Source organism: Lytechinus pictus, chromosome 14, assembly GCF_037042905.1.
Source record: "Lytechinus pictus isolate F3 Inbred chromosome 14, Lp3.0, whole genome shotgun sequence".
NCBI lineage: Eukaryota > Metazoa > Echinodermata > Echinoidea > Temnopleuroida > Toxopneustidae > Lytechinus > Lytechinus pictus.
Genome location: NC_087258.1, coordinates 9,903,738 through 9,929,548, shown reverse-complemented (window position 1 = coordinate 9,929,548; position 25,811 = coordinate 9,903,738). Strand labels below are relative to the sequence as shown.

At 36.2% G+C, this 25,811-nt stretch overlaps 1 protein-coding gene across 1 annotated transcript; it reads left to right on the top strand.

Annotated features, from left to right (window-relative positions):
• Positions 1–25,811, top strand: LOC129276669 (H(+)/Cl(-) exchange transporter 6-like). The gene is made up of 22 exons (XM_064109560.1): positions 1–183; positions 2,049–2,108; positions 4,317–4,448; positions 5,311–5,377; positions 6,216–6,322; positions 10,424–10,550; positions 11,276–11,402; positions 11,774–11,820; positions 12,609–12,694; positions 13,068–13,181; positions 15,034–15,194; positions 15,979–16,072; positions 16,819–16,951; positions 18,617–18,770; positions 19,178–19,337; positions 20,097–20,203; positions 20,786–20,972; positions 21,587–21,726; positions 22,535–22,700; positions 23,696–23,803; positions 24,130–24,255; positions 25,588–25,811. Exons 1-22 carry the CDS (start codon positions 100–102, stop codon positions 25,696–25,698), a joined length of 2,598 nt encoding a protein of 865 aa, XP_063965630.1. The 5' UTR covers positions 1–99; the 3' UTR covers positions 25,699–25,811.

Sequence of the window (25,811 nt, the reverse complement as noted above, 5' to 3'; positions counted from 1 at the left end):
GCGTACTACTGTGTCAGCGAAATTTTAACCCAAACGTTTAACCAGCCCAAACTCTCGCAACAGGACAAGATTATAGTCAATAAAAATTGAGTCACTGATATGTCTCACACAGATCGTAATTGCTGCCTAACATCGTGTTTTACATGTTGCAGTACTCCTAGAAGAACAGTAGACGAAGAGCTGGTGAGTTCATGGAGTTTACTAGCTAAAGTAAATGTAATAATGTGACGGTGTTCTTCAGCAAGTTCAGGGACCTGCCTGCCCCCGATCTGGCAGGAGGCTCCTGGCCTGACTGGAGTCATACCACTGTCTGACGTGCACGTAGCTGGGGCCCGTTTCTCAACACCAGGTCCAGGACTAGACAGCTGGCAGCCGTCTGTTTCGAGGAGTTTTTTAACATTTTTTTTTTTTTTTAATTTCTCCTCATACACAGACGGCTCGCTAGCGTGCAGCCACCATTAGGGGACTTGCAATGCAAAATCCCCCCGTCGGGGCTCTTCAATTTTTGTCTTTAATGAGTAGGCCTAACTAAAAATTTTGAAAATTCACGCGACCAAAATGCAAATTAATATTCCCTCTTGGCATCAATTGCCAAAAAACGGAGAAAAATCAAGTTAAAAGGAACAAAAACAGTGACTTACCTCGGCTGTCGCGCAAATTCACTTCCTCGTTTTATCCGATCTTAAGTACATAAACATATGGCCATTGAGTCCCCTGTACAGATCGCGCTAGAACTTCGGTCTCTGTATTTGGTGAGTGAAGCCAACGGAGTTCAGCTGAACAACCAACATAACACAGACCGAAGCTTTTGGTCTAGTCCAGGACAAGTTAGTCATATCTTTATCCACCAACCTCGGAGTTAGTTCCAATCTTACTAAACCCATTTCACGAAAGGCTTCCTATAGTATAGAATCCCTTGATATCGATACCATCGGTAGAAATATTAGCAGACGAGACGTAGCCTAGCTTAGACTTAGTCACAATATTTATAGCATAATTTTTAAAAAGCAAAAATATGATAAAACTTCAATTAATTTATTTTGATGAATTTGTACCTTGCATACTTAGACCATAAAGACAGGAGCAATCAATTGCAGAGAAAATGAAATTATGAATAATTCATTTAATGACTAAAAAAATTACATGTGGACGTTGAGATGGATATGGGTGACCCCGGGAGAGTAAATTTTGATAGTTTATGGAAGTAAACCACAAGGTTTCATTTGTAAAATAATGATAATTATACGTTTATTTATGGTTCGAAATATCAAAATATAGTGTAACATAAATATTTGAAATCTTAAGTTACACAAACACGATTTGACAAATTCTTTGCATAAATTAGAGATATAATTTATCAAAATGTTGATAGTGGTCTGAAAACAACGAATACGAGTCTAGTTTAGTTATACTTATTATACTATAGATGGCCTGACGTGGTAGAATCTTTATCAATTCAATTATTTTGATATTTCAAAATGATTGGTTTTGTTGCGTTTTACCAACATTTTTTATAGTTTCTGTGTATTGCAATTATTATTGAATGACCTATCACACTTGTTTTGCAATGTAATTTCAACTTATATGATTAATTACGTAAGATTATAATTTTCAACTTTCGAGGCACTTCTGCATGTCATAGTCTACCCACGTGATGCCACTACGTCATTAAGAATAAAAGTTATGACAGGTTCGGAGGTGTCATAAATATTTAGTGAGGTTGTTGTATCCGATCTTGGCAACGAGGGCTACGTGAAACAGCAGACAAGTGAAGTAGCTCACTATCTCCGACTTAGTCAAGAAGTTAGACTTATGACGGTGTTGAGAAACGGGCCCCTGGAGGCTCCTGGAGAGAACAGTCATTTTACTGACGTAGGCTTACTCCCCATGGAGCCTGGGAGCCTGGGAGCCTGTATGTACCTCTCATGACTTACTAAAGTGGCTTCCATTGAAACCACTATATGTAATGCAATGTGACTTCACTTTGTGAAAATGTACATGGTTTTGAGTGACATTGCTTTTACTTTTTCTGTCTTTGTTTCATCCAGGAATCTCTAGCATCACACCAACATGGACACCGTTCACACTTGCCTACGAAAGACTATGATGTAAGAAAGCTTTCTTATATAATTTCAATATCAATTGGGATTAAGGCTTTGGGATCGATATAATTTTTCATCATTTATTTTTTTACATAAATTTCAAGTAAAATACCTTCTTGCAATGCTTGAAAATTCTGCCAAGAAATTTATACCAATTGGAATATAAATTTGGTTTTGAGGGAGGGGTGGGGGAGGGTACGGACCATTGAGAATCAGATACAATTATTTGCATCTGGGACTGACGTGGAATGGGGGAATCGTTCCAAGTCTACAAAGTAAAGCCTCTTTGGTGGTATTACTATTTGGATTGATATTGTACCAATAAAGTAGTAAATATTATATAATTTTTAACATATATATTTATTTGACTGGACATTGTGGCTTACGTCTGTAACCCAAAGCTGCATGGGGAAGTTACAAATTGATTCAGAGGTTCGTGACTGGTTAGAGCCCAGGGGTGGTATTCTGAAAACGTTCTTATCTTTGTTCTTATCTTTGTTCTTATCTCAATGAGATAAGAAGACGCTAAAATCATTGCAAATCGGTATTCTGAAAATCTTCTTAACGCGTTCTTATCTCTGTAAGGACTGCCTCCTTATCTTCAACACGCCCATTTTTTAGGATATTACCAATCAAAATGCGCTTTATATTGTCAGTTTAACCAATAGAAGCGTTCCTTATGTCAAGAGAATATCATGGGCACTGCGCGAACACTGTTTCTGGCGCATTGCGCGAAATAGGCATTTTATACGCAATGACTGATTATTATTTCGAGACACGTGCACAATAAGGAAAGAAAGAAAGAAAGAAAGAAAGAAAGAAAGAAAGAAAGAAAGAAAGAAAGAAAGAAAGAAAGAAAGAAAGAAAGAAAGAAAGAAAGAAAGAAAGAAAGAAAGAAAGAAAGAAAGAAAGAAAGAAAGAAAGAAAGAAAGAAAGAAAGAAAGAAAGAAAGAAAGAAAGGGAGGGAGGGAGGAAGAAAGGAAGGAAGGAAGGAAGAAAGAAAGGAAGTAAAGAAAAAAGGTAAATAAAGCAGGTACGAATAAAGAATAAAACAGGAAGAAAGAAAGTAAGTAGGTAAGAAAGGAGACAGAAAAGGGTCAGAATGAAGCAGAAAAAAAAAATGAAAGGAACAAAGCAGAAAATAATGAAAGAGTAAACGAAAGAAAGCAAGCAAAAAGAACTTAAATGAAGAAAAGGAAAGAAAGAAACTTAAAGGAATAAACGAAAAAGGACCAAAAAAAGATTAAAAGGATAAAATGAAGGAATAAAAAACTGAAAAAACTGAAAAAACGAGTGAAAGAAAAAAGAGAAAGAGAAAAAGAAGGAATAAAAAAATGTAAAAGGTGAAGGAAGAGAGAAAAAAGGAAAATGAAACAATGAAAGAGAAATTAAAGCAAAAATAAAGACTAAAGAAAGAAATCGAAAGAAAGGTTAATTAAAAGAAAGAAAAAGAACGAAAAAGGAAAATAAAAAAGGAAGAAAGAATAAATGAAACAAAGTAAAATAAGAATAAGGAAGAGATTAAAAAATTCAAAAGAATAAAGCAAAAGATATAAATGAAGAATGAAAGAAAGGAAGATAGACAGATAGAAAGGAAGAAAAATTGAAAATAGATAAAGAAAGACAAAAGGATAGAAAAAAAGGTGAAAAACAAAATAAAGGGTGGATAAAAGAAAGGATGGAAAGAATACATGTTATTACCAGTGGCCATCTTTTTTTAGCAAGAAAGAACGCGAACATCGTGAGATGTGATAACCCTCTAGCTATCTTAAATATTATCATAAATATCGTAAAAGATAAGAAAGATAAAAGATAAGAACGCTTTCAGAATACCACTTATCTTTATTTTGTTCTTATCTTTTTAGCGCGCTTTTGTATTATGCGCGTGTAACAAATTTACGCGCTCAGCATAGGATGGAAAGCAAGATAAGAAAAAGATAAGAACAAAAGATAAGAACGTTTTCAGAATACCAATTTGAGAACGTGACGTAGATAAGAACAAAATTAAGATAAGAACGTTTTCAGAATACCGCCCCAGGTCACGTCTTTCAGATGGTGACGTTAAAGGTCAATCCCAGACCTAAATAATCATATCTGATTGATACAGGTCTGTAAATCCTTGTAATTGATGCAGTGACTTAATGATGTTTGAAAAATGAATAAAACTTTAATAAGATGGCTTTGAGAACTTGGTCTTCGCATTATTCCCAACAGAGTCTTGACTATGATACATGTTATAGTCAAATCCACACTGAGATGTTGGAGGCTAAGACATCATGGGCAAGTCGGCATCTTGAAGTCTTTCGATGGATCATGACAGCTGCTATTGGTATCTTAACCGGTTTGGTGAGCACGTAGAAATAATCAAGTTGATTTGTTTTATCTTCTCTTACGCTTAGTCACCTTTCTCTTTGTTTCTTGCCCATATAAGATAAAAGAGATTTATAAATTATCCCATTATGATAGTGTGAAACGTGTGCAAGATTTGGGGGAATGGTCATTAAAGAATTAATCTATTAAGAAAAACATAAGATATTAATCATTGCCCCACTACTTTCACAAACAAAAACTCCCATTGCCTTTGATTGGCAGAGGCTAAATTTGTCAGGAGAAATCATTGCTTCTGGTTGGCAGAGGCTAAATTTGTCAGGAGAAATTACTGCCTTTGATTGGCTGAGGTCAAATTTGTCAGGAGAAATCATTGCCCCTGATTGGCTGAGGTCAAATTTGTCAAGAGAATCCATTGTGTCTGATTGGCTGATGCAAAATTTACCATGACTGATGACGAATTATTTCCTTTGATTGGCTTAGGGGATGTTGCAAGAAAATATTTGCAATCAATTGAAAATATTCTGTTGCAATTTTACAACAGATAGATCAAGTTTAATTGTAGCAAGTGAGATCACACTACATGTTTCAAGAAGCAGATTAGAAATCAATCACAGATTTGCAATTAATTGCAGGACATATTATTAATTTACGGACCAAAAATAGAAATGCAATTGATTGCAAGTTTCTTGCAACGCCCCATTAGTCCAACTTTGTCAAGAGAAATCATTTACATGACAGTTTATTAACTCTTTTAGTATTAAACCAAAATTGCCATATACACGTCTACATGTAGAGTCATGTGTAGTCAATCTTAGTTTTGATCTATAACCTTTTTTAGATGCCTTATAAGTTATAATCATTGTGTTTGCTTCCTCAGGTAGCTGTTTTCATCAACTACTTTGTTGGATTGCTGAGTGATTGGAAACTTGGAACAGTTGATAATTGTATCCTTTGAAATCTTGACTGCTTCCCTCACATGTTGGGGAGATTCACATTGCAATCAAGTAAAATAAGATAATTGTTTTAATTTCCTATAAGGTATAAAAACATTTACACCTATATTTACACTTGCACTAACACACTTGATCGATTGTTCTTACATTCCCACTCATGCTACATTCATGATAATAATGAGAAAAGATCAGGGGCCCTTTTCATACAGAGTTACAACTATGGTAATGTTTACCATTATGGCAATAACCATGGCAACAGGGCTCAGCCACCAGTCACAATCAATGTTGCCATGGAAATTATAATAAGGGCAAAGATACCATATAGTTGTATAAACTCTTTTGAAACAGGGTAAGCATTTCCAACAGCAAGTCGTCAATGCTTTTTGCTGTTTTAGATTAGTGAAATCCTTGGATCTGTTTGGCTCAGAGTAGACCAGCCAGTGATTAATGCATATGGGTGACATCACAATTAGGACCCAATTTGGGTGCACATGTTTATATGAAATAATGATTTGTGACGTGCCACCCCAAAACCAAGAAAGGTTCTCTGCTAATATCCAAAATTGTAGTGTGGCCTTCAAAATACAAATGAAAAAATGAGATTATCTAAAAAAGTAATTATTTTTCTCCATACTGTTAAAAGTAGATGGTTTAATGAGAAGACGAGATGCAAGAGTTTATTTGACATCTTTTTTTTTCTGGACTGCTTGGAAATTTCTCTCAGTGTGCACATAACATGCTTGAGTGCACCCTGAACAATTCTGGATTTCTATTTTATTTTTCTAATTTTGATTTTGATTCACATAAACTTGACTGAATAACTGCTCAGACTTGGGTGACTGTTCCAGGTACAAGTGCCTTGGTGTGCCTCTCATGATCCTCCTAGCCTTCAATGTTATATTTGTCCTCATAGCAAGTCTGTTGGTAGCGCTCGAGGTAAGTTCTACATTCATCTGTTCAATACTATTTTCCAAAACAATGGTCATTGGTTTTGGTAGCCAACAGATTGAATCAAACCTAGTTGGAAATACATGCAATGGGTAAATGTTTCTGAAATAAACTTGCTATTGAGCAGCAAGAAAATCATTCAAAAACTTTTTGGGGCTGTTTTTACCTCACCACTCAAGATTTACATTTTGTATTTGACTTAAACCTAATTCTCCCGGGGGGGGGGGGCCATTATGGCCCCCCCCCCCTCGACAATTTTTGCGATATATCTGCTGCGCAAAATTTTTTGACCTCGCCGCTCACTGACTTTTTACTTTCAAGTCTCGCGCAAATTTTGAGACCAAATTTGTGACGCCCGGGTACCCGGTTACGACATTACGCAACATTATGTAAGTGCATGTCAGACCCAAAATTGCTCATAAACGTGATTTCATGTACAAATCCAATGCAAATTGTGTATTTGGCCAAAATTCATAAATGTATCATTATTTCTACTTTTGATGATTAAACTTAATTAATTTTGCCTTGTTTATGATCAGAATTAAGTCTGGAACGATTTCCATCGAAAAAACAATAAAAAACATAAAGTAAAAAAACAAAGAAATACATAAGAAATTTAAAAAACAATAAAATACATAAGAAATCGGTCTTGGTACCATAATTTTTTTCATTCACAATTGTTAGGAATGCTATAAAGAATATTTTCACCAAAAATAGCATTCTACATGTAGGAGCTTTATTTAGTGAATCAGAGCAAAAAGTATGATTTCATGAATAAATTAGCATAATTAATTCATATAAAATAAAAATTTATGAATTCAGTGAAATTTACCAATGCAACTGCGTAGATTACGTCATTCTCTACCATCATGCAAATTTTCGTTGTGATCGCGCAATCCACGGCTGAGATCTTAAGGGGGGGCCATAATGGCCCCCCCCCCCCCATCCGGAATGACAAGAATCAAAATACCCCGGGAGATTGAGGGTTAACCATAAGAGAATTTCAAAGGCTCGTTGCTTCAGTTTTCCAAGGCTCTATCTTGGGGCAAATTAGCCCAGAGTCCTTGTGTAATTTTCCTTCTACTGAATTCGGTGATTTTATTTTCTCAAAATGTAAAGATATACTGATTATGTGGTCAGTTGGGAAAAACAAGTAAAGTTCTTTGATCATCTGGGGAGCATTTGATCTCCAAAACTGAGATATATTATGTTAATTCTTACACGGGATATCACCCATTGCTTAGATATGACTTCTGTGTTATCTACACCATGGACCTACGGAGTAGTAGGTCCATGTCCACTCGGATGAGCAGGACACTTGATTCGGGGCCAACTTCCAAGGATGAATCACTGAATCGTCGCTCTCTGATCATGTCCTGGCAAAGTTTAAATTGATGCCTTTTTGCTAGAGATTTTGCAATGTTGTTTGAACACTCTGCATTGACGCCTTAACTAAAGGAGTTGTGTCACACCGGTCAACCTTGCCTGATATCTTTTTCTCGAGTGTTTCGATACGTCCAGTTACCTCTTCAAGATATGCATTGCAGCGACTTTCGATATCATGATCACATTTCATAGCTGATAGAGCTCTTGGGTTAAAGCACAACACCAAATTAGATTAGGAGTGTTGGTCAAAGTCCCATACAAGTCAGGGGACACATCTGCACAAAAGAGACAAAGCCAGAGATAGCAACAATCGCATTGAATCATCCCTCGCCCAGACTCAACAATAGACAGGTTCATTCCACAAGAATTTGTAGCTTCACCAGACACATCATTAATATTAGGCCCTGACTCCATACGTTTCACTTTGAAATTAGGAGCACCACTACTAGCACAGTAGTACTATCGGGGAAGAATTCCCCTTCCTTTGGGTTTGGCTCTGCTTAGCTGCTTTTTCCTAGATCTACCACCTGTTTGTGCGGCAGAATAGCTAACCTGAGATTGAGAAGGTGGATCGTGGTCACGCTTAGTCTTGGCAGACCCCATATTGGCATAAAAAGACAAAATATGTCTGGTAAGAAACTATGTAATATGTTATATTTATTGCTAAGTAAAAAGAAGTAGATCAGCTTAACGTTAGATCTAGCCTAACGTTAGATCTAGTCACTCAAACAACAACTGGTGAGGTGTGGAAATCTGGAATAAGGACTTTCAAGAGAAGTCTTGATAAAAACCCAATGAATAACACCTGTTTTTTTAAGTTACAATTCAGATGAGCTTTTGCGTTAGGATATTGTGTTTCGCTTTGAGCCTGAATGTCCAGTACTGTCGCAATTGTCAAATAAACCTAATAGCCTTTGGGTAATGAATCATGAAGTGGTGTTTCAGTATTAGGTGCTCCCCAAAGACCTGGAGATACAATTCATGGTGGTCTCTTGTCAGTTGCTCTTAGTCTTCCCTAGCTATTCCTGGAGAAAATGTAATGTCTATGTTCTTTCAAGTTAAAGTTAAGTTTTCCATTTCTATCATATACATCGTATACATATACAAATACAAATCAAATATACATCATATATATTTATACAAATACAGATAAAATGTAGTTACAAATCAGCTACAGATTGATTATGAGAAATTATATAGTATTAACAAAAGCTTGTTTGGAAATGAGGGGATCCATTAAGAAGCACTGCTTGTAGAGCGTGGATCCCCTAATATATTAAATATATTATATATGTTCTGTAATAGAACAGTTACCTCTCAGTATTCTTTGTCCGCCTCCACAAGATCACCCATCATCAGGCAAAAATGGCGCATGAGGCACCAACTCTGAGAGGCACTTTGACCAGCAGCTTTGGATTGATTCTGGATCTGGATGTAAACACTGCTGGACCAATTGGTATAAATTCTGCGGGTGAGAGAGGGCTTGGTGATATCTAGTCATATCGTAGGTGGCTCTTTTCAATTTTTGACTTGAACACCTCTAGTGATGTGCTGTTCACTACCTCTGATGGGAGATGGTTCCAAGCCAAAGGGGTACTTACAAAAAATGATTGTTTCAATTGCTCAGTGTTTGTTGGATGGATCGTGTAACCTGTGTTGTGGTTCACTACTTTCTATAATATTTTGCATTTTAAAGTCTTTAAATAGTTTGGTCTTGACTGGTCGTTTGGGTCTTGCTTTGATCAAAAATTTTTATACAGGAACGGCTTGGATCAACCCTTTGACCACCTTGAAGAAGGAAGATAGCTTCAGGACCTGTCATCTTGAGGATAGTGTTGGTAGATTTCTCTCATTCTCTCATGCTAGTAGTGCTGCCTAGGTTGCAAGATGTGTTAGTCTCCAGGTGTCTGCATCATTTATACAGTTTGGTTTATTTGATGCATCTTGGAATCCATAATCAAAAAGTTGTTATTTTCTCACTGAGCTTTGCATGAGTAAGTGATTGAGAAGTAACAAGATGCTTTATCACTAGCCTCAGTTCACACATGCATACGCCTTCTAACATGTCATGCATTATGACTGGAGCATAATTCATAGTATCTTGAAATGTTTGTAACTCATTCAAAATCAATGTTTTCCGAATTCCATTCTCATGTAGATTATTTTGTGCAACATCTTCATCTGAGTTTTGAACGTTTCTCTCAAGAGCCATGTCTGCTCCACATTGTTTCCTCAATACATTGTTTAGCACTTTGCAATGATGACATGGGTAATTCCCCCAAAATGATTAAGTGCATCCCAATTTTCTGTTCACGAGATTGTCACCCACCGCTTTAGCAACTGCAATGCGACATAGATCTCCTTCTTCAAGAATTCTTATGTCCTGTACAACTTTCTGTAGTATGGCATCTAGCCCATAGTGCTTGGCACTACTCTGTAGAGTGCCTATGCATAACACTGTATCAAACTTGACAAGAATTTTTAGATAGTGTTGTGCATATAACAAATTTGTTCAAAATTTTAGAATTTAATAATCTTGTTATTGGTTATCGGATTTTCATGAAATTTTCAATGTTTTGCCTGATGAATTTTCCTCTGTTTATTCAGACCGTGGTACCCCTTTAAGGACGCAATCCCGATGTTTTATTAAAGCGCTGTGTATAGTCAGATAATTTTAATAAATCATTATTGTTATTATTCTAGCCCATTGCTGGTGGATCCGGGATACCAGAGATCAAGTGTTACCTGAACGGTGTCAAAGTACCTCATGTAGTGCGTCTCAAGACCCTGGTGTCCAAGGCTGTTGGAGTACTCTTCAGTGTGGCAGGAGGTGAGCTTAACAGAACTTGTCATTCTACAGAATGTTTATGTTTTGGTGATGGTTTGCTGACTTATTTAAAGTTATAATTTTCACAATAGCAATATTTGTAAAAAAACATGAAATGGATTTCCATGATGTTTGCTTTGGTGACAATTGCTCTGCTGTGAATTCCACACACTAATGGAATCGCCAACTTCAACCCTAGATTTAACACAAGTATACCCTATCCTAAATCGAAAATTAAACCCTATCGCACCCCTCACCCTATATCCTAGACAAAATAAAACCCAAAGTAATTTTCTCAGGAGCAAAAAAAAATGTGTCACTTTAAATGGAGACCATTGTTAATTGGAGAACTATATTTTTCCTGCCATCAATGTTTCTACAAAGATAAACTGTATTTCAAGTTTTCAACAATATATTTCAGAGATATTTGAGTATTAATGTAGTATTTAGTCGCTGGGCTGCTAAAACCTTTTTTTTTTACCTAGAAACAGTTCTCTACATGAATTAGGCAACTGTTTTCAGTCAGTATGAAGTTGCCAATGTGTCATATTTCTAAAATACAGCTTTTTGTGAGCTGCCCTCAATTTTTATTTAATTTGAGATACAAAATTTTAAAAGCGGAGTGACTATTTGTTTGCTTACTTGATGGACAGGCGTCTTGTCTTTTCCAGATAATGCTTTCCATGAAAGGATTAAGTTTCACCACGAAAGTATTTTCATTTTTTCAGGATTATTTGTTGGGAAAGAAGGGCCAATGATCCACAGCGGTGCTATCGTTGGAGCAGGTATCCCACAATTCCAGAGCATCACATTCCGCAAGCTCAACTTTAACTTCCCATATTTTAGAACTGATAGGTAAGCCTCAACATTGAAGATAATTTATTTTTTTGTAAAAAAAAACCTTATGTATAGACAGGACAGACAGTCGTTTGGATGGTTAGTGAGTGAGGTGAGTGAACCAATGAACATAATTCTGAACTAATTCACTAATCAACTATTTCACTTAATTTACCAAACTGATCAAATGTATACTTTATATCAGTGTCACAATCAAACTGTAAATTAATCATCCAACTGTGTATACAAACATTGATAAGACAAATTTGATTGGAAACTGCACTGGATACAAGTGTAGATGTTATAAGACAGCCGATGCAGAATTTTTGATAATTTGGAGGACTTTTGGGGCAATGTTTTAAACGAAACCATTTGGTTTTTTTTTACAGAGATAAGAGGGATTTTGTGTCGGGTGGAGCAGCAGCAGGAGTGGCAGGTAAGTTTATGTTTGAATGTTTTAAAAAGCCCAGGCATCCGGCTTAAAGGTAAAAGACAGTAGTTGCAGCAAACAATTATTTCAAAAGAAAGTTTTTTAAATCAAGGTTAATTGTCAAAATATCATCATAAACTAGATCTGATACATTAATGTAGACTTATCTTTGTAAAATCATGAAATCTTTGCTCAAAATCAATAATTCTGATGATCACTAACACAGAAAAGCAAATGTGGGACAGTGTATTAATATTGCTTCAAAAAATACCAGACATTTGATGGAATTCCGTGCTTATTTTGCTTTTTTCTTAGCAATTACTCATTTTCTTCCAGAGCTATCTGGCAGATATTTTGTTATTTATACATGCTAACACTTTGGTGATAATTTCATTGGATTTTGTTCGAACTCATTTTGAGATTGTTTCCACAGCTGGTATTTATCTTTAATGCCATGATTGTTTTGTCAATCTCTCAGAAATGAGGTATATTCGACAAGTATCATTTTGTACATGTATATTTCTATTTGTAAACATTTTAGGCGTCATTTTATTGCATTGTTAACATATCAAACATATTTTTCAATTTTTAAAATAGCAACACCTTCAGGACTTCAAAATCTTGTTTTCAATATTTATCAGCAAGTTTCATTGTACTGTCAGCTGAATTGAAATCTATTGTTATCATTAAGGGAGATTCTTTAATTTAAACAGTGGATTAAAGAAAAATTGTTAGTAAGTTAAAAATTAAAGTTTGATTTAATGTATTCCTGTCGGTCTTTATTTGCACCATAGCTGCCTTTGGATCTCCTATAGGTGGTGTATTATTCAGCTTAGAAGAGGGGTCTTCATTTTGGAACCAAGCATTAACATGGAGAACAGTGAGTTCAACTAATTGGTGTGTTTCATGATAATGATAAAAATAATAAATTATAATAATAATAGATGATGATAATGATGATGATGATGGTGATGATGGTGATGATGATGATGGTGATGATAATAATAATGATAATAATAATGATAATAATAAAAATAATAACAATATGAATAGTAAGAACAATAATAACCATAATAGTAATATTGATGATTATACAGAAAATGTTGCAAGACTATTCTCAGTTTGCCCCATTTAAATATGGAGGATGAAATTTATTCATAACAATGATTATTAGTTTCCTGTCAAAGTTTTAAATTATGGAAACATTTCTATCATCTCCTGTACTTATAATGTTCATTGATTTTCTTTTCTAGTTTTTCTGTGCAATGTGTGCAACTTTTGCCCTCAATTTCTTGATGTCTGGTATCAACTTTGGAGATTGGGGAGGACTAAGCCAGCCAGGTCTGATTGACTTTGGATTATTTAAGGTAATAGTCTGAAAAAACTTTACACCTCAGAACTTGCCAATTTAACGAGTACACACATCATGAATACAAAGCTGTTATATATGTTCTGAAAGAGTATTTTGACCCCGGGGGGGCCACTTACATTGACGAGTGGATACCATGCGCGACCAAAAAAACACGTAAAAAGGATTTCTTTTTCAAGATAGGGCACGTTACGTACGTAACATAATAAGGGTGTCAAAAACACTAAAATAATGAAAAAAGGTATCTATTTTCGCTAAGAAAGCTACGTGTTTAGGGTCAAATTTGCAAGGGTGTAAAAAAATTAAGACTAAAATGTTTTATAAAGGATGTACTTTTTGCCCCAAGAGTCAACACTATACATGTTTAGAGTACGATTTGCGCAAGGTGGGGCTGTACTAAACCCAATGATGTAGGTACCGACGACCGACGTCCGTGACATAAAATATCGCTGTACTTGTTTAGGGGGTCAATTCAGGGAATACTTGACAAGAGTATCGTTTTGTTTCCAATACTTGTTAAGGGTAGGGTTTCGCACGCCAATACTTGGTAAGGGGTGCATTTTCAGAATGTTGAAAATACTTGTTTAGGGTGCTTTTCGAGACCCCATGGTCGCGCATGGTATCCGCTCGTCAATGGAAGTGGCCCCCCCCGGGATTTTGACCCAAATAACTTGATACCATTTTTATTTGGTATATGTTTTACGCTTGGATAGTCAGCTGGTATTATTTTCTATGAACTAAAATTCAGTTAGGGTATACGCCTTCTTCTTTAAACCCAACATGTACATATTTATATTTTGTAAATCAAATTGATTTTTGTATGAATTAATGTATACGAAAAATTTAATGAACTGGAAGAAAATAAATGTTTATTTGAATTTATTTGAATTGAATTTTTGTGACAGTAAGTCACTACTGCTATAAATGTGATGAATGAATCCAGATGTCCATAACGTCATAATTCGATGTTGGTTGCAGCAAAATTTATTCCAAGATACCTTTTCAATTAAATTTCAATGAAAATTTATGCTAGAAAGTGGTTATTAATCAATTTTCATGTCAGTTTCAGCAAAAAGGTCTTCGCAGTGATGTCTTACTGCAAAATCTTGTATGGTTATCACTTCATGGACATTTTGATTCATTCACTGCAGCCCTTCCTTACATTGACTTGCACAAAAAAGAATATCTTTTGACTATCCAAGCGTAAATATACTTGTATCATATTAATTGGTATCAGGTTATTTTGGACGAGATACTCTTTCACTTTAGGATATAAAAAGTATGGATGGGTCTAACGGGCATTTTCATTAAATTGGCAGGTGTTTGAGGTGTAAGGTTTATTCTGACTCACACTGGAGAGGTAACTTTACATAAAGCCCGTCTCACACTGTGCAATTTGTTGCGATCCGAATTTCAAATTAATTGTGATAACTTTTGATATGGATATTCAAACTAATAAAGTATTACAGATCAGAGTTCAGAATGGTGGTAGGACTACTGAAATCGAAATTCAGTCCAGTTAGAGCCTCCCTGAATGAATAAAAACAAATTCAATTCCAAATCGTAATGACGTCATCATCGGCTGCGACTTGAAGCCGATTTGGACTTTACTCCGACCATAGGGCTTGCCGCAAAGTAAAAATATGATTTTAGTTTTCCTAACAATATGCCAAACTTTAAATAAAATGATTTTACTTCTTGGAACTTTCATATTCAATGCAAAATGCCTTTTCTTGAAAAATCGGTCGAACCGGATCGCATAGTGTGAGCTGGGCTTTATATACAAGTAGATATATTTTCAATTTATGTGTTAATAGCTAGTGAATTATGTGTCAATTTATATTTTTCAGTGTGGTTCAGGAAAGTGCAATTTATGGACAGCATTCGACTTGCTAATCTTCATTGCCATGGGTTTTGTTGGTGGACTATTGGGGGCGCTCTTCAATGCCATCAATACGTTCATCACAGTCTGTCGCCTCCAGAATCCGGTCATGAGACGGAAAGCGGCAAGGTGAGCCAACAATATTTTTATTTATTTCTTGAATAGGCCCTTTAAAAATTGTATGTTTGCCGTTATTTGGGGAGACAATAGGGTCAATGGATCAGTCGGTCGTTGTTATTTTGTGGGGAGGTAAGTATGGTATGATAGAGCTCCTGGTTCAGTTTTATATGGAGATTAAGGGTTGCTCAGGCACATGTTTCCTTTGATTATTATTTGATTTTACCAACATTATAAAAAAGAAGAGGAAAAGTATGAAAATTAGTATCGGGCAACAACTTTTATTTGGTGGGTCATATTTTGGTAGGGTTGGTTGGGTTACACCAATTAAAGTTTTGCTATTTTTTTTGTTGCCTTATCAATAAATTGCATTACTTCTTAATAATAATACAGGGTATTTATATTGCGCACATATCCACCTTGTTAGGTGCTCAAGGCGCTCCTACATTACCTGGCTAAGCTAGGCGTTCATAGCGCACACAGCTTTTTAAGGAATTACTTCCTACCGGTACCCATTTACCTCACCTGGGTTGAGTGCAGCACATTGTGGATCAGTTTCTTGCTGAAGGAAATTACGCCATGGCTGGGATTCAAACCCACGACCCTCTGTTTCAAAGTCCGAAGACTAATCCACTGGGCCACAACGCTCCACCTCTTAGCTGCTTTCGAGATTTTCACACTTTTACGAAAAACATGTATGGCTTTCTATTTTGTAAAGCAGTTTGTATGTAACTTAATGTTACTTTTGCTCTATGCGATGCAAATTCACCTCTGTTTCCGATTCTTCCTTCGACAGGGTTTTGGAGGCAATCCTAGTTGCCACGGTCACGACTTTAGTTGCCTTTCTTGCTGCCATGACAATGGGACAATGTATACAACTTCCGTCAACAGTAAGTAACATGGAGTCATGTGACTTTCGTGTAGATTTCAAGATTTGATGATTATGTCTGCATAATTGAAAAATGTCTGCAACCGTTAATTATTAAGTCTTACGCTTTAGGTATGAGACTCTTGCCCATCCCTCAAAGCTCCTCACACATGTATCTCAGCCTATGCCCATATTCATGGAACACAATGCCTTTGATATAAGCCAGTTCGTAGTTCCACTCTGCGCATGATAAGAAGATTCTGCGCATGATCAGAGGAAGGTCATTGGTACTAAAGTGACATGGTGGTTTAAAATTTAATGTCTTTGATGTCTTGATTATTCATTTATTCTTTTGAACTGTGTTTTTTATTTACATAAAAAAAAAAATAATAATGCGTCCACGAACGACTAGTATTTCACAGTTTGCCAAGTACATTGTACAACATGTCTAATACGCAATCAAAGTAGAGTATTCATTGGTGTGCTATTCTAGTGACCTGGTCTATTCAATTTCTTCATCCTGCTATGTAAGGCATGCTTACGTAATATCTTGCTTTGAAATCTCCCTATCACAAAATCGTCCAGTAACTACGAACTGGTCTATTGCGCTGATAAGAGTTAAGGGTTTAGCTGTGCTTGAGCTAGGGTAATGGTATGCAGTGCTTTATACATGTAGAAACACTGTCGTAGCTCTTTATAAATGTTGCGTATATTTGTTTTTATGGATAAAACTATCGATATCCATGTCTTTTTTTTTTTCCTGATTAGAATTCCACATCTCCTGCTGAGATCAGCTCCTCAGTGAGGACCTATTTCTGTCCTGATGGTTACTACAATGACATGGCTACTCTGTTCTTTAATCCACAAGAACAAGCCATCAAACAACTCTTTCATCAGGAAGGTAATTCTCTTTGTCTTGATAATATTAATAAACCATAATTGCAGAGCAAGACTTGGGCACCGCTTTTCCGACGGCAGCGTCGTCTACATTAGAATGTTTATCAAGGTTAAGTTTTTGAAATGTCATCATAACTTTGAAAGTATATGGATCTAGTTCATGTAACTTAGACATAGAGTAATTAAGTATCAGTGGATATCCTGTGTGAGTTTCAGGTCACATGACTAAGGTCAAACGTCATTTAAGATCAATGAACTTTGTCCATGTTTTGGGTATTTGTTGAACTGCCATTATGACATTGAAAGTTTGCAGTTCTAGTTCATGAAATGTGGACATAAGGGTAATTAAGTATCACTGATCATCTTGCACAAGACTTGGATCTCATGATCAAGGTCAAAGTCATTTAAGTTCATATCATAATATTTTATTTTTATATGAATGGTATTTTTTGTGGATTATTATTAATTGTTGTTTTCAAAGTCAGCACTTGCTATATTGAATCACGTAATGCAGGTGCGACTGCCAGAGGCGTTCAACTACATGTAGTTAGCACATTTAATTTATTAAAAATGTTCAGTTTTGAATGTTTATAAACAGATTTTAATTTTTGACAATTTTTTTTAACGATGAATCATTCTGAGGTTTTGAATTATTGAATTAGTGGCGCAAACAAGGAGTGTGTGCAGTACACTGAAAGGAAAAAGAGCTATATCAGGGGCCTGTCTTACAAAGAGTTACGATTGATCCAATCAATTGTAACTCTATGGAAATCCATCAGTGTCATAAATTTTTCTACAGGAAATTTGCACAATGTCCTTTGTAAACAAAGAGAAGCACAGTGCATCTTTAATGGTCAAGTCTACCCAAGAGAAATGTTGATTTCAATAAATAGAGACAAATCAAACTAGCAAAATGCTGAAAATTTCATCAAAATCGGATGTAAAATAACAAAGTTATGACACTTTAAAGCTTTGCTTATTTTTCACAAAACAGTGATATGCTCAACTCAAATGAGAAAGTTGATGATGTCCCTCACTCACTATTTCTTTTGTTTTTTATTTTTTGAATTATACAATATTTAATTTTTTATATATTTGACAATAAGGACCAACTTGACTGAATCATATAGTATTAAACAATGCTCATTCCACATGTTCAGGAAGGAATTAATCGTTTTTTCACTTGACAATGAGGAGAAAAATAGAATATTCCCTATTTCATATGAAAATATACAAAAGAAATAGTGAGTGGATGACATCATCAGTCTCCTCATTTGCATACCCACCAGGATGTGCATATCACTGCTTTGTGAAATTAAGCAAAACTTTAAAGTTTTCTTATTTTACATCCAATTTTGATGAAATTTTCAGTGTTATGCTTGTTGGATTTTTCTATTTTTATTCAAATCAACTTTTTTGGGGTGGACTAGTCCTTTAAGAAAACAAAGAATGCATGAATATACAACATAGCTAGAAAAACTTTGAACAAGCATGCATGATACATGTTGACGTTGCTGGCCATACATAGTGGCGATTGATCGGATCAATGGCAACTTTTTGTAAGACGGGGCCCAGATGACTATTAGATCAGATTGGATGGGATTGGATTGGATAAATTAAAACTGCTACCATAGAGTCTACAGAATCTTTTTTTGTTTGCTCCTATCAGGTACCTTCAGCCTTCAATCGCTCGGTCTCTTCTTCATGTATTTCTTCTTCCTATCATGTTGGACATATGGGTCGGCTGTACCTAGCGGTCTCTTTGTACCCTCGTTGCTGTGTGGAGCTGCCTATGGTCGCTTCATAGGAAATGCATTGAAAAGGTATCCAGCAAACATTGTCTTTGTTTTAAAGACACCATACACACAATTTTAAATGCCTGTTGTCTTTTAAGTACAGATTTTACAAGAACCAGTCGTATCTAAAATTTCATTTTCGAATACGTAATGCCATATGTAATAAGATCCTCTCCATCAGTAGAAACGTTCAAACTTAGACTGAAAACCTATCTTTTCAATTAATTCTGATACATTCTTTTTTCCCCCTTTTCTAAATTTGTTCTCAAGCATCGTCATAAGCTCTTAATTACAGCGCAGTAGATTATATGCACATACTTTATGTGATATGCAAATCAGTATATTATTATTATCATTATTACACTTATTATTATTATTATTTATAAGTAATCGTTGGGTCAATCAGCATTTAGTTTTTGTTTTTCCCTGCACAGTTACCTATCCTACACACGGATCTACTCCGGCACCTTTGCACTGGTAGGCGCTGCTGCTTTCCTCGGGGGCGTGGTCCGTATGACAATCAGCCTTACTGTTATCTTGATCGAATCTACCAACGAGATCAGCTATGGTTTGCCTATCATGGTCACCCTCATGGTGAGAGACGTTATTGTCAAGTTCTTTAATAATGTGGAATGTTAAGGTTTGCTGGGGAAGTTTGATATTGGAGATGTAATTTCTGGACTGGACCCAGTAAATAGATTGCATACTTGATCTGTAAAATAAGTCAGAAAAATTTTTGGAACCGCAAGATTTGAACCTTAAGTTGTTATATATATATTGAATAGGCATGAGTGCGATGGTGCGAGATTTCGCATGAGATGAAAGAAAGATGCTCTATTCAATGAGGCATATAAAATAGAGTGTCTCAACGAATGCAAAATGTCTCACCATTGCACAAAATGAATATTTGCTATTCGCGTTGTGCAAATACGAACAATAATCATTCTTCTTTTCCTATGAAAAGAAGAATGAATAATTGAATACAAAAAAGCAAAATCCCTCAAACGCGCATCTGATCTGAAGCAGCGCAATGCATTGAATCCTAATTTTTATAATGACGTTACCTTGATCCTGACCGTATAACGGACATTATGGACGGCAAGAGTAAATTTGCCGTAAAATCTTATATGTATTTTCGGGAATACATAGGATTGACTTAGGTAATTTTTGCTCTTTACCCAATAGTTGCACCTTTCGATTTCTGGGCATGAGTAGCATACATAAATGCAGCAATGCACAGCACGATAGGCAAAGGTGTCAACCTAGCATAGCAGGATACTGTTGCTTTTGTCACTCTCTTCATTTGACCATGGTAGGGCAGTACGATTAATTACTAATTTTCTTGCTTATCAGGTTGCCAAGTGGTCGGGTGATCTCTTCAACGAAGGTCTCTACGACATACACATCAAGCTACGAGGGGTGCCGCTCCTAGAATGGGAAACTAACAGGAAAATTGAAAGGTATCAGTTTTGGAATTTGTTTCTTTCTCTCTCACTCTCTCCTCCCATTTATGTATTAATTATCCTGATTATGTACAGTATCTTATTTTTTTTCAATAAAGTGCCACTTGGTCTACACCCACTTTGTCTACTTTCCATTTGGTCTCATCCCACATGGTCTAATCCTAGTTCTCCTAGAACCAGTTGGTTTGATAATCTCTCGGTCTACATGTAATTGCCATTTTGTCTAATTTCCAGTCAAGCTATAACATTTTGTTTAATATCCACTTAGTCTATTTGATTAGATGAACTACTACAAAGTGAAAAAATAATTATTAGATATGGTGGAAATTGGACTATCTGAGATTTATTTAGACTACATTACAATAGACGATTCGGGTATTAGATCAAGTGTTTTATGAAAAGTGGACCAACTGCATGTAGTCCAAGTGATTAAAAATTGCATTTTCTTGCTGCTCACTAATATAAAACAGGAAAATGAATCAATAGTGTGCTCAATTAAGAAGAAAGCAGCTGTCAGATTTTGCATCTTGTAATTCAGCATACATTTCATTCCTTTTCATCATTCTGATTCGTCTCCAGACTCTGTGCCCACGACATCATGGAGCCAGACTTGGTCTATATCTACCCTCACACCAGGGTCCACTCGCTGGTCAACATCCTGCGAACCACTACCCATCATGCCTTTCCTGTCGTCACGGAAACAACGCCCAGGCAAAAGGTCAAGAGGTCAGCTGATGCCGTGACGAGTAGGAACATGATGTTTAAGGTATTCCATGTTTGAGGTTGAAGTATGATAGCACATAGTGAATGTCTTATCATATGCCACTTTGTAATTACAACTTGCGCATGAGCCGATGAAGGTCATTGGCTGTGTATCAAAATAGTGCCTTTTAAATCACTGAGATGATAAGCATGTATATTTATACGTTATTTTAAAATGCCTTTTTATCCCATTTAAAGAAAACCAACAAAATGTTCAGTTATATTTGGTATTTGGTTTGGTATTGTAGGCTCGTCATGGTCTAGTGGTTCTGACTCTTGTCTTTCAAACACTTCGTTGTGGGTTTGAATCCTAGCCATGGCATGCTTCCTTCAGCAAGAAAAGTATCTACATTGTGCTGCACTCGACCCAGGAGAAGTGAATGGATACTGGCAGGATTGATTCCTTTAATGCATTGAGCCTTGCTGAAAAAATTGTAGCTTAAGCCGAGGGAATAATGTTTGCCGTTTGTATCCTCAGGCAAAAAGGGCACTATAAATCTATTTAAATTTTTTTCATATTTTTTAAGATATTTTTTTTAATTCAGTAATATTTTTATCAATATCGTTATTGTTGTTGTTCTTATTGTTATTATCATTGATTTGTACTCTTCTTCACAGAATGCCACTTTGACGAGGGCCGGAGAGAGGAAGCTCCGAGGTCAGTCCGTTCTCCTGAATGATGTCAACCAGGTCAACGAACTATATGCAACAACTGGTAGACGACGCTTTCACTCAGAATCAACGTATGCATCACCCAGGTGAATATAATGACACATTACCCTGCCTTTCTTGTTGTCATTCAGATTGTTTAAGTACTTGTGTGCATGTATATTACTCTTATTTTTGTTATTTAATCCTGAAAATTGAAGAAAAAACTGACTCACCATAATTATATAATCCCTAGTCAACATTGTCACTCAAAGTCAACAGACATGTATGCCTTGCCCAGATAAATAAAATGAAAACTGCACATTGCCATAATTGTTATTGGTATATAAAGTCACCGCACACCTTACGACTGGTTCACCATCCGATTTGGGAACAAATTGCATTTTGCTCATTTTCTAAAGATGTGAATGATAAATATCTTTTTATTTGATGTTCAAATTAACTGAAAGAATGCTAATATAACTATTTTGGAGTATGGCAAACCTTTAATTGGAGTAAAGGCCAAGTTAGTTTCAAATCGTAGTCAATCGTATGATTACTATGACGTCATTACGACTAGATATTGAATCCACTTTTTTTTTCTAATAAGGATGATAGCCTAGTAACAGATTTGAACGTAGGTGTTCGTACGTTGATTTAGAACATTACACAGTAAGATATTCCATGTCTCAATATTAGCATCGAATTCTACTACGTTTTATTTCAATATTGGGTCCCAGACAAATCTTAAGATGTGCAGTGGCCTGAACACTTCTTTTACGGTGCCTTCATTAACACATAAATTTCAGTTACCGGTATGATAAAAATTACATATCAACTTCAAAGACTAACAAAGATCACTAATTGTATGTTTGCATTTCCTTTGTCCTCTTTAATTATTCTTCCTCCATTCTCCAGCTCACCTTCAAATCCATCCACTGAAGAGGCTACCGCTGAACCTGACCGTGAGAGTGAACAAGTTTTCCAGGACGAGTATCGACCTTTGACCTTCCACGGGCTCCTCCTCAGGGATAACTTGGTGACCCTGCTGCAACATGGGGCATGCTATCCTGAAAATGTCTCTGTGAGTATATGATCAGAGGGGTTGTTTCCTGGGTCCAGTCTTACAAATGAGTTACGATTCTTCCAATCAATCGTAACTCTATGGAAATCCATCAGTGTCATAATTTTTTCTCCAGGAAATTTGCACAATGTCCTTTGTAAACAAAGAGAAGCACAGTGAATTTTCAAGAAAACGATTAATGCATGAAAATACATCATAGTTAGAAAATATTTTGATCAAACATGCGTAATAGATGTTGACGTCGCTGGCCATCCATAGTTGTGATTGATGGGATCAATCGCAACTCTTTGTAAGACGGGGGCCCTGGCCGGCCATGGTCTTGGCCCCGGGGCAAGTCCTGTGTGCGAAGTCTAATGGAGTTTCTCTCTAGCATCCTCGTCCCTCAGTTCCCCCGGGCGTGACTTCATCCCTGGTTGTTGCAAGAAAATTATGTAGCAATTGTTTGCGAATACCTACATTTATGGATAATTGGCAGCAGGCGTATGAGTTGCAATTTTCAATGAGTGGCCAATTCCTGTTGCAAGCAACCGGTCAGTACAGGTAATCAATGGCATTTTTCAACGAGTAGCGATATATCGAGGAAAGGAAGAGAGGTGAAAGGTAAAAAGGTAAACACATGGAGTGAAAGAATCTAAGCTAAGAATAAGTAAGTGAAGAAACAAAATGAATGTGAAATTAAGATAGAGAAAGAAGAGAGAAATTTCTGAATAGAAGGGAAGAAAAGGAGGATTTGTGGAAGGAGATTATTAAGGAAGGAAGATGTGAAAAAAAGAAAACAGGAAGGAAGGGAGAAGTCAAGATACAGGAAGAAAAAGAAAAAAAGAAAGAGAAACAATTAGAGATATGAAAGAAGGGTAGAGAATGGGAAAGGGAAACATTGAACAGAAAAAAAAAGAGCAAGGAAATAAGGAAATACTAAAAAAGAGAACAAGAATGTTGTCATCTTCATTTTATGTCCATTCAACCTGATCTATGGTACTTTTTTTCAATCACAGAGTTCAACTCAGCCTGGTGTGACATATGAAGATATGGTGGCCAGGTATCCAAGATATCTAGACATCTACGACATTGATGTTTCTAACATTAATGCTAATATGATAGTGGTAAGTTCGACACAGAAGCACTTTTTCAGAGAAAAAAATATATAGTGAAAAAATGTAGTAGTAGTAGTAGTTGTTGTTCTAGTTCTTATAATATAGCACCAGGTTCACTTTCATTGGTCATGGTGCCTTAAAAAAGTATAATGTAAATTTACATATGAACAATAGAAATTCAGAGGTCGAAGCTTGAAACCTCCTAAGTGAAAGACTACCAAAACAGGTGTATTTTAATGATTATTAGAAACGTATGTGTCCTTTACATCATCATTATTATCAGAGGAACCTCTTTAGAGATTATCTGTAAACTGTCCTGTCCTTTCATGATTTAGGATGTGAGCAAGTATATGACACCATGCCCCTACACTGTCTATCCGGACACACCCGCACCAAAGGTCTTCAATCTGTTTCGTACCATGGGACTCAGACATCTCCCCGTTGTCAATTGTTTTGGAGAGGTAAAGAAGTGATGATGATGAAGATGATGATGATGATGATGATGATGATGATGGTGATGATGATGGTGATGGTGATGATGTGATGATGATGGTGATGGTGATGGTGATGGTGATGGTGATAATGATAATGATGGTGATGGTGATGGTGATGGTGATGGTGATGGTGATGGTGATGGTGATGGTGATGATGATATTGATGATGATGATGATGGTGATGATGATGATGATGATGATGATGATGGTGATGGTGATGGTGATGGTGATGATGATGGTGATGGTGATGGTGATGGTGATGATGTGATGATGATGATGATGGTGATGATGATGTTGATATTGATGATGATGATGATGGTGATGATGATAATGATGGTGATGCTGATGATGATGATGATGATGATGATGATGGTGATGGTGATGATGCTGATGATGATGATGATGACATTGATGATGATGATGATATTGATGATGATGGTGATGATGATTTTGGTGATGATGATGATATTGATGATCATCATCATCATGATAAGGACAACAGTGATGATGATATTGCTATTTAGGAGATATTTGTGATGATTGATGTATATAGAAGAGGAGGACATATTTGTTATGATTATGGGAATGATATTGAGGATGCTGGTATTTTTAATGGTGACGATGATTGTGATGACATAAACAATGGTGATGCTTGGTGTTTATTTTGGTAGTAGTAGTGGTGGTGAAGGTTGATGATATGGAGGTAGTGGTAGTGATGGTGATGAAGAAGATGTTAATAAGATTTGACGACTGATGATAGCTTACTCTTGCTTTAAAGCGCCCTGCCATTGACAAATCATGGGGAAATAGAATCAATACGAAATTTGCAAAGGGCCAATTGGCTTGCATAATATAATCCGTCTGTCATGAGAGCCTGTCGGACTAATGCGATAAAAGTCTGGACAGCACAAATTTGACCGAACTTGCGATCATGAACTCGGTTCGTCGCAGTTCTAGATGTAGTTTCCAACAATCCCAATTCCTAGACTCTTAGCAGGTCTCTTGATTGCTAAACCAAAATAAATAACCTCTGTGAAGTTACATGTTTCATAGTGAAAACACGCAGTTTACTTCTGGTTGGTTAGTCTACTAACTATTGCTCTCCTATATATAATCAACATCCCAGACATGCCGGCGTCTATTACATAACACCCCCAGGCGTGCAGCCAAGTGAAAGGCTTGAATTCCTTCTCTGTTCTGAGATTAGCCTTGATTTCCCCATTATTTGTCAATGGAAGGTCGCTTTAACTAAGTTGCCCATCTCTCATTTCTATTTGGATTTTGTTATTCCATTCTCAGATCTTGGGAATCATCACCAGGCACAATCTAACAGAGGAATTCTTGGAAGAGAAACACGAAGAACTTCACCACAGAACAACTAATCCAGTAGTTGACGATAGTTTGGGGTAAATCTTTGAGAATTGTATCTGGCTTGATCTTATACTAATATAGTATAAGTATATAATATGTATAATAAAAGTACTTAAATAGATGCCACTTCCCAGATGGAAGTAAGACATTTA

What these genes read in the sequence shown, in the direction of transcription:
- LOC129276669 (XM_064109560.1), top strand. Translation starts at nt 100, where the DNA reads ATGTCTCACACAGATCGTAATTGCTGCCTAACATCGTGTTTTACATGT. An exon ending in CTATCATGGTCACCCTCATG is followed by an intron (nt 19,338 to 20,096) that starts GTGAGAGACGTT and finishes CTTGCTTATCAG; the next exon opens with GTTGCCAAGTGGTCGGGTGA. An exon ending in ACTAACAGGAAAATTGAAAG is followed by an intron (nt 20,204 to 20,785) that starts GTATCAGTTTTG and finishes ATTCGTCTCCAG; the next exon opens with ACTCTGTGCCCACGACATCA.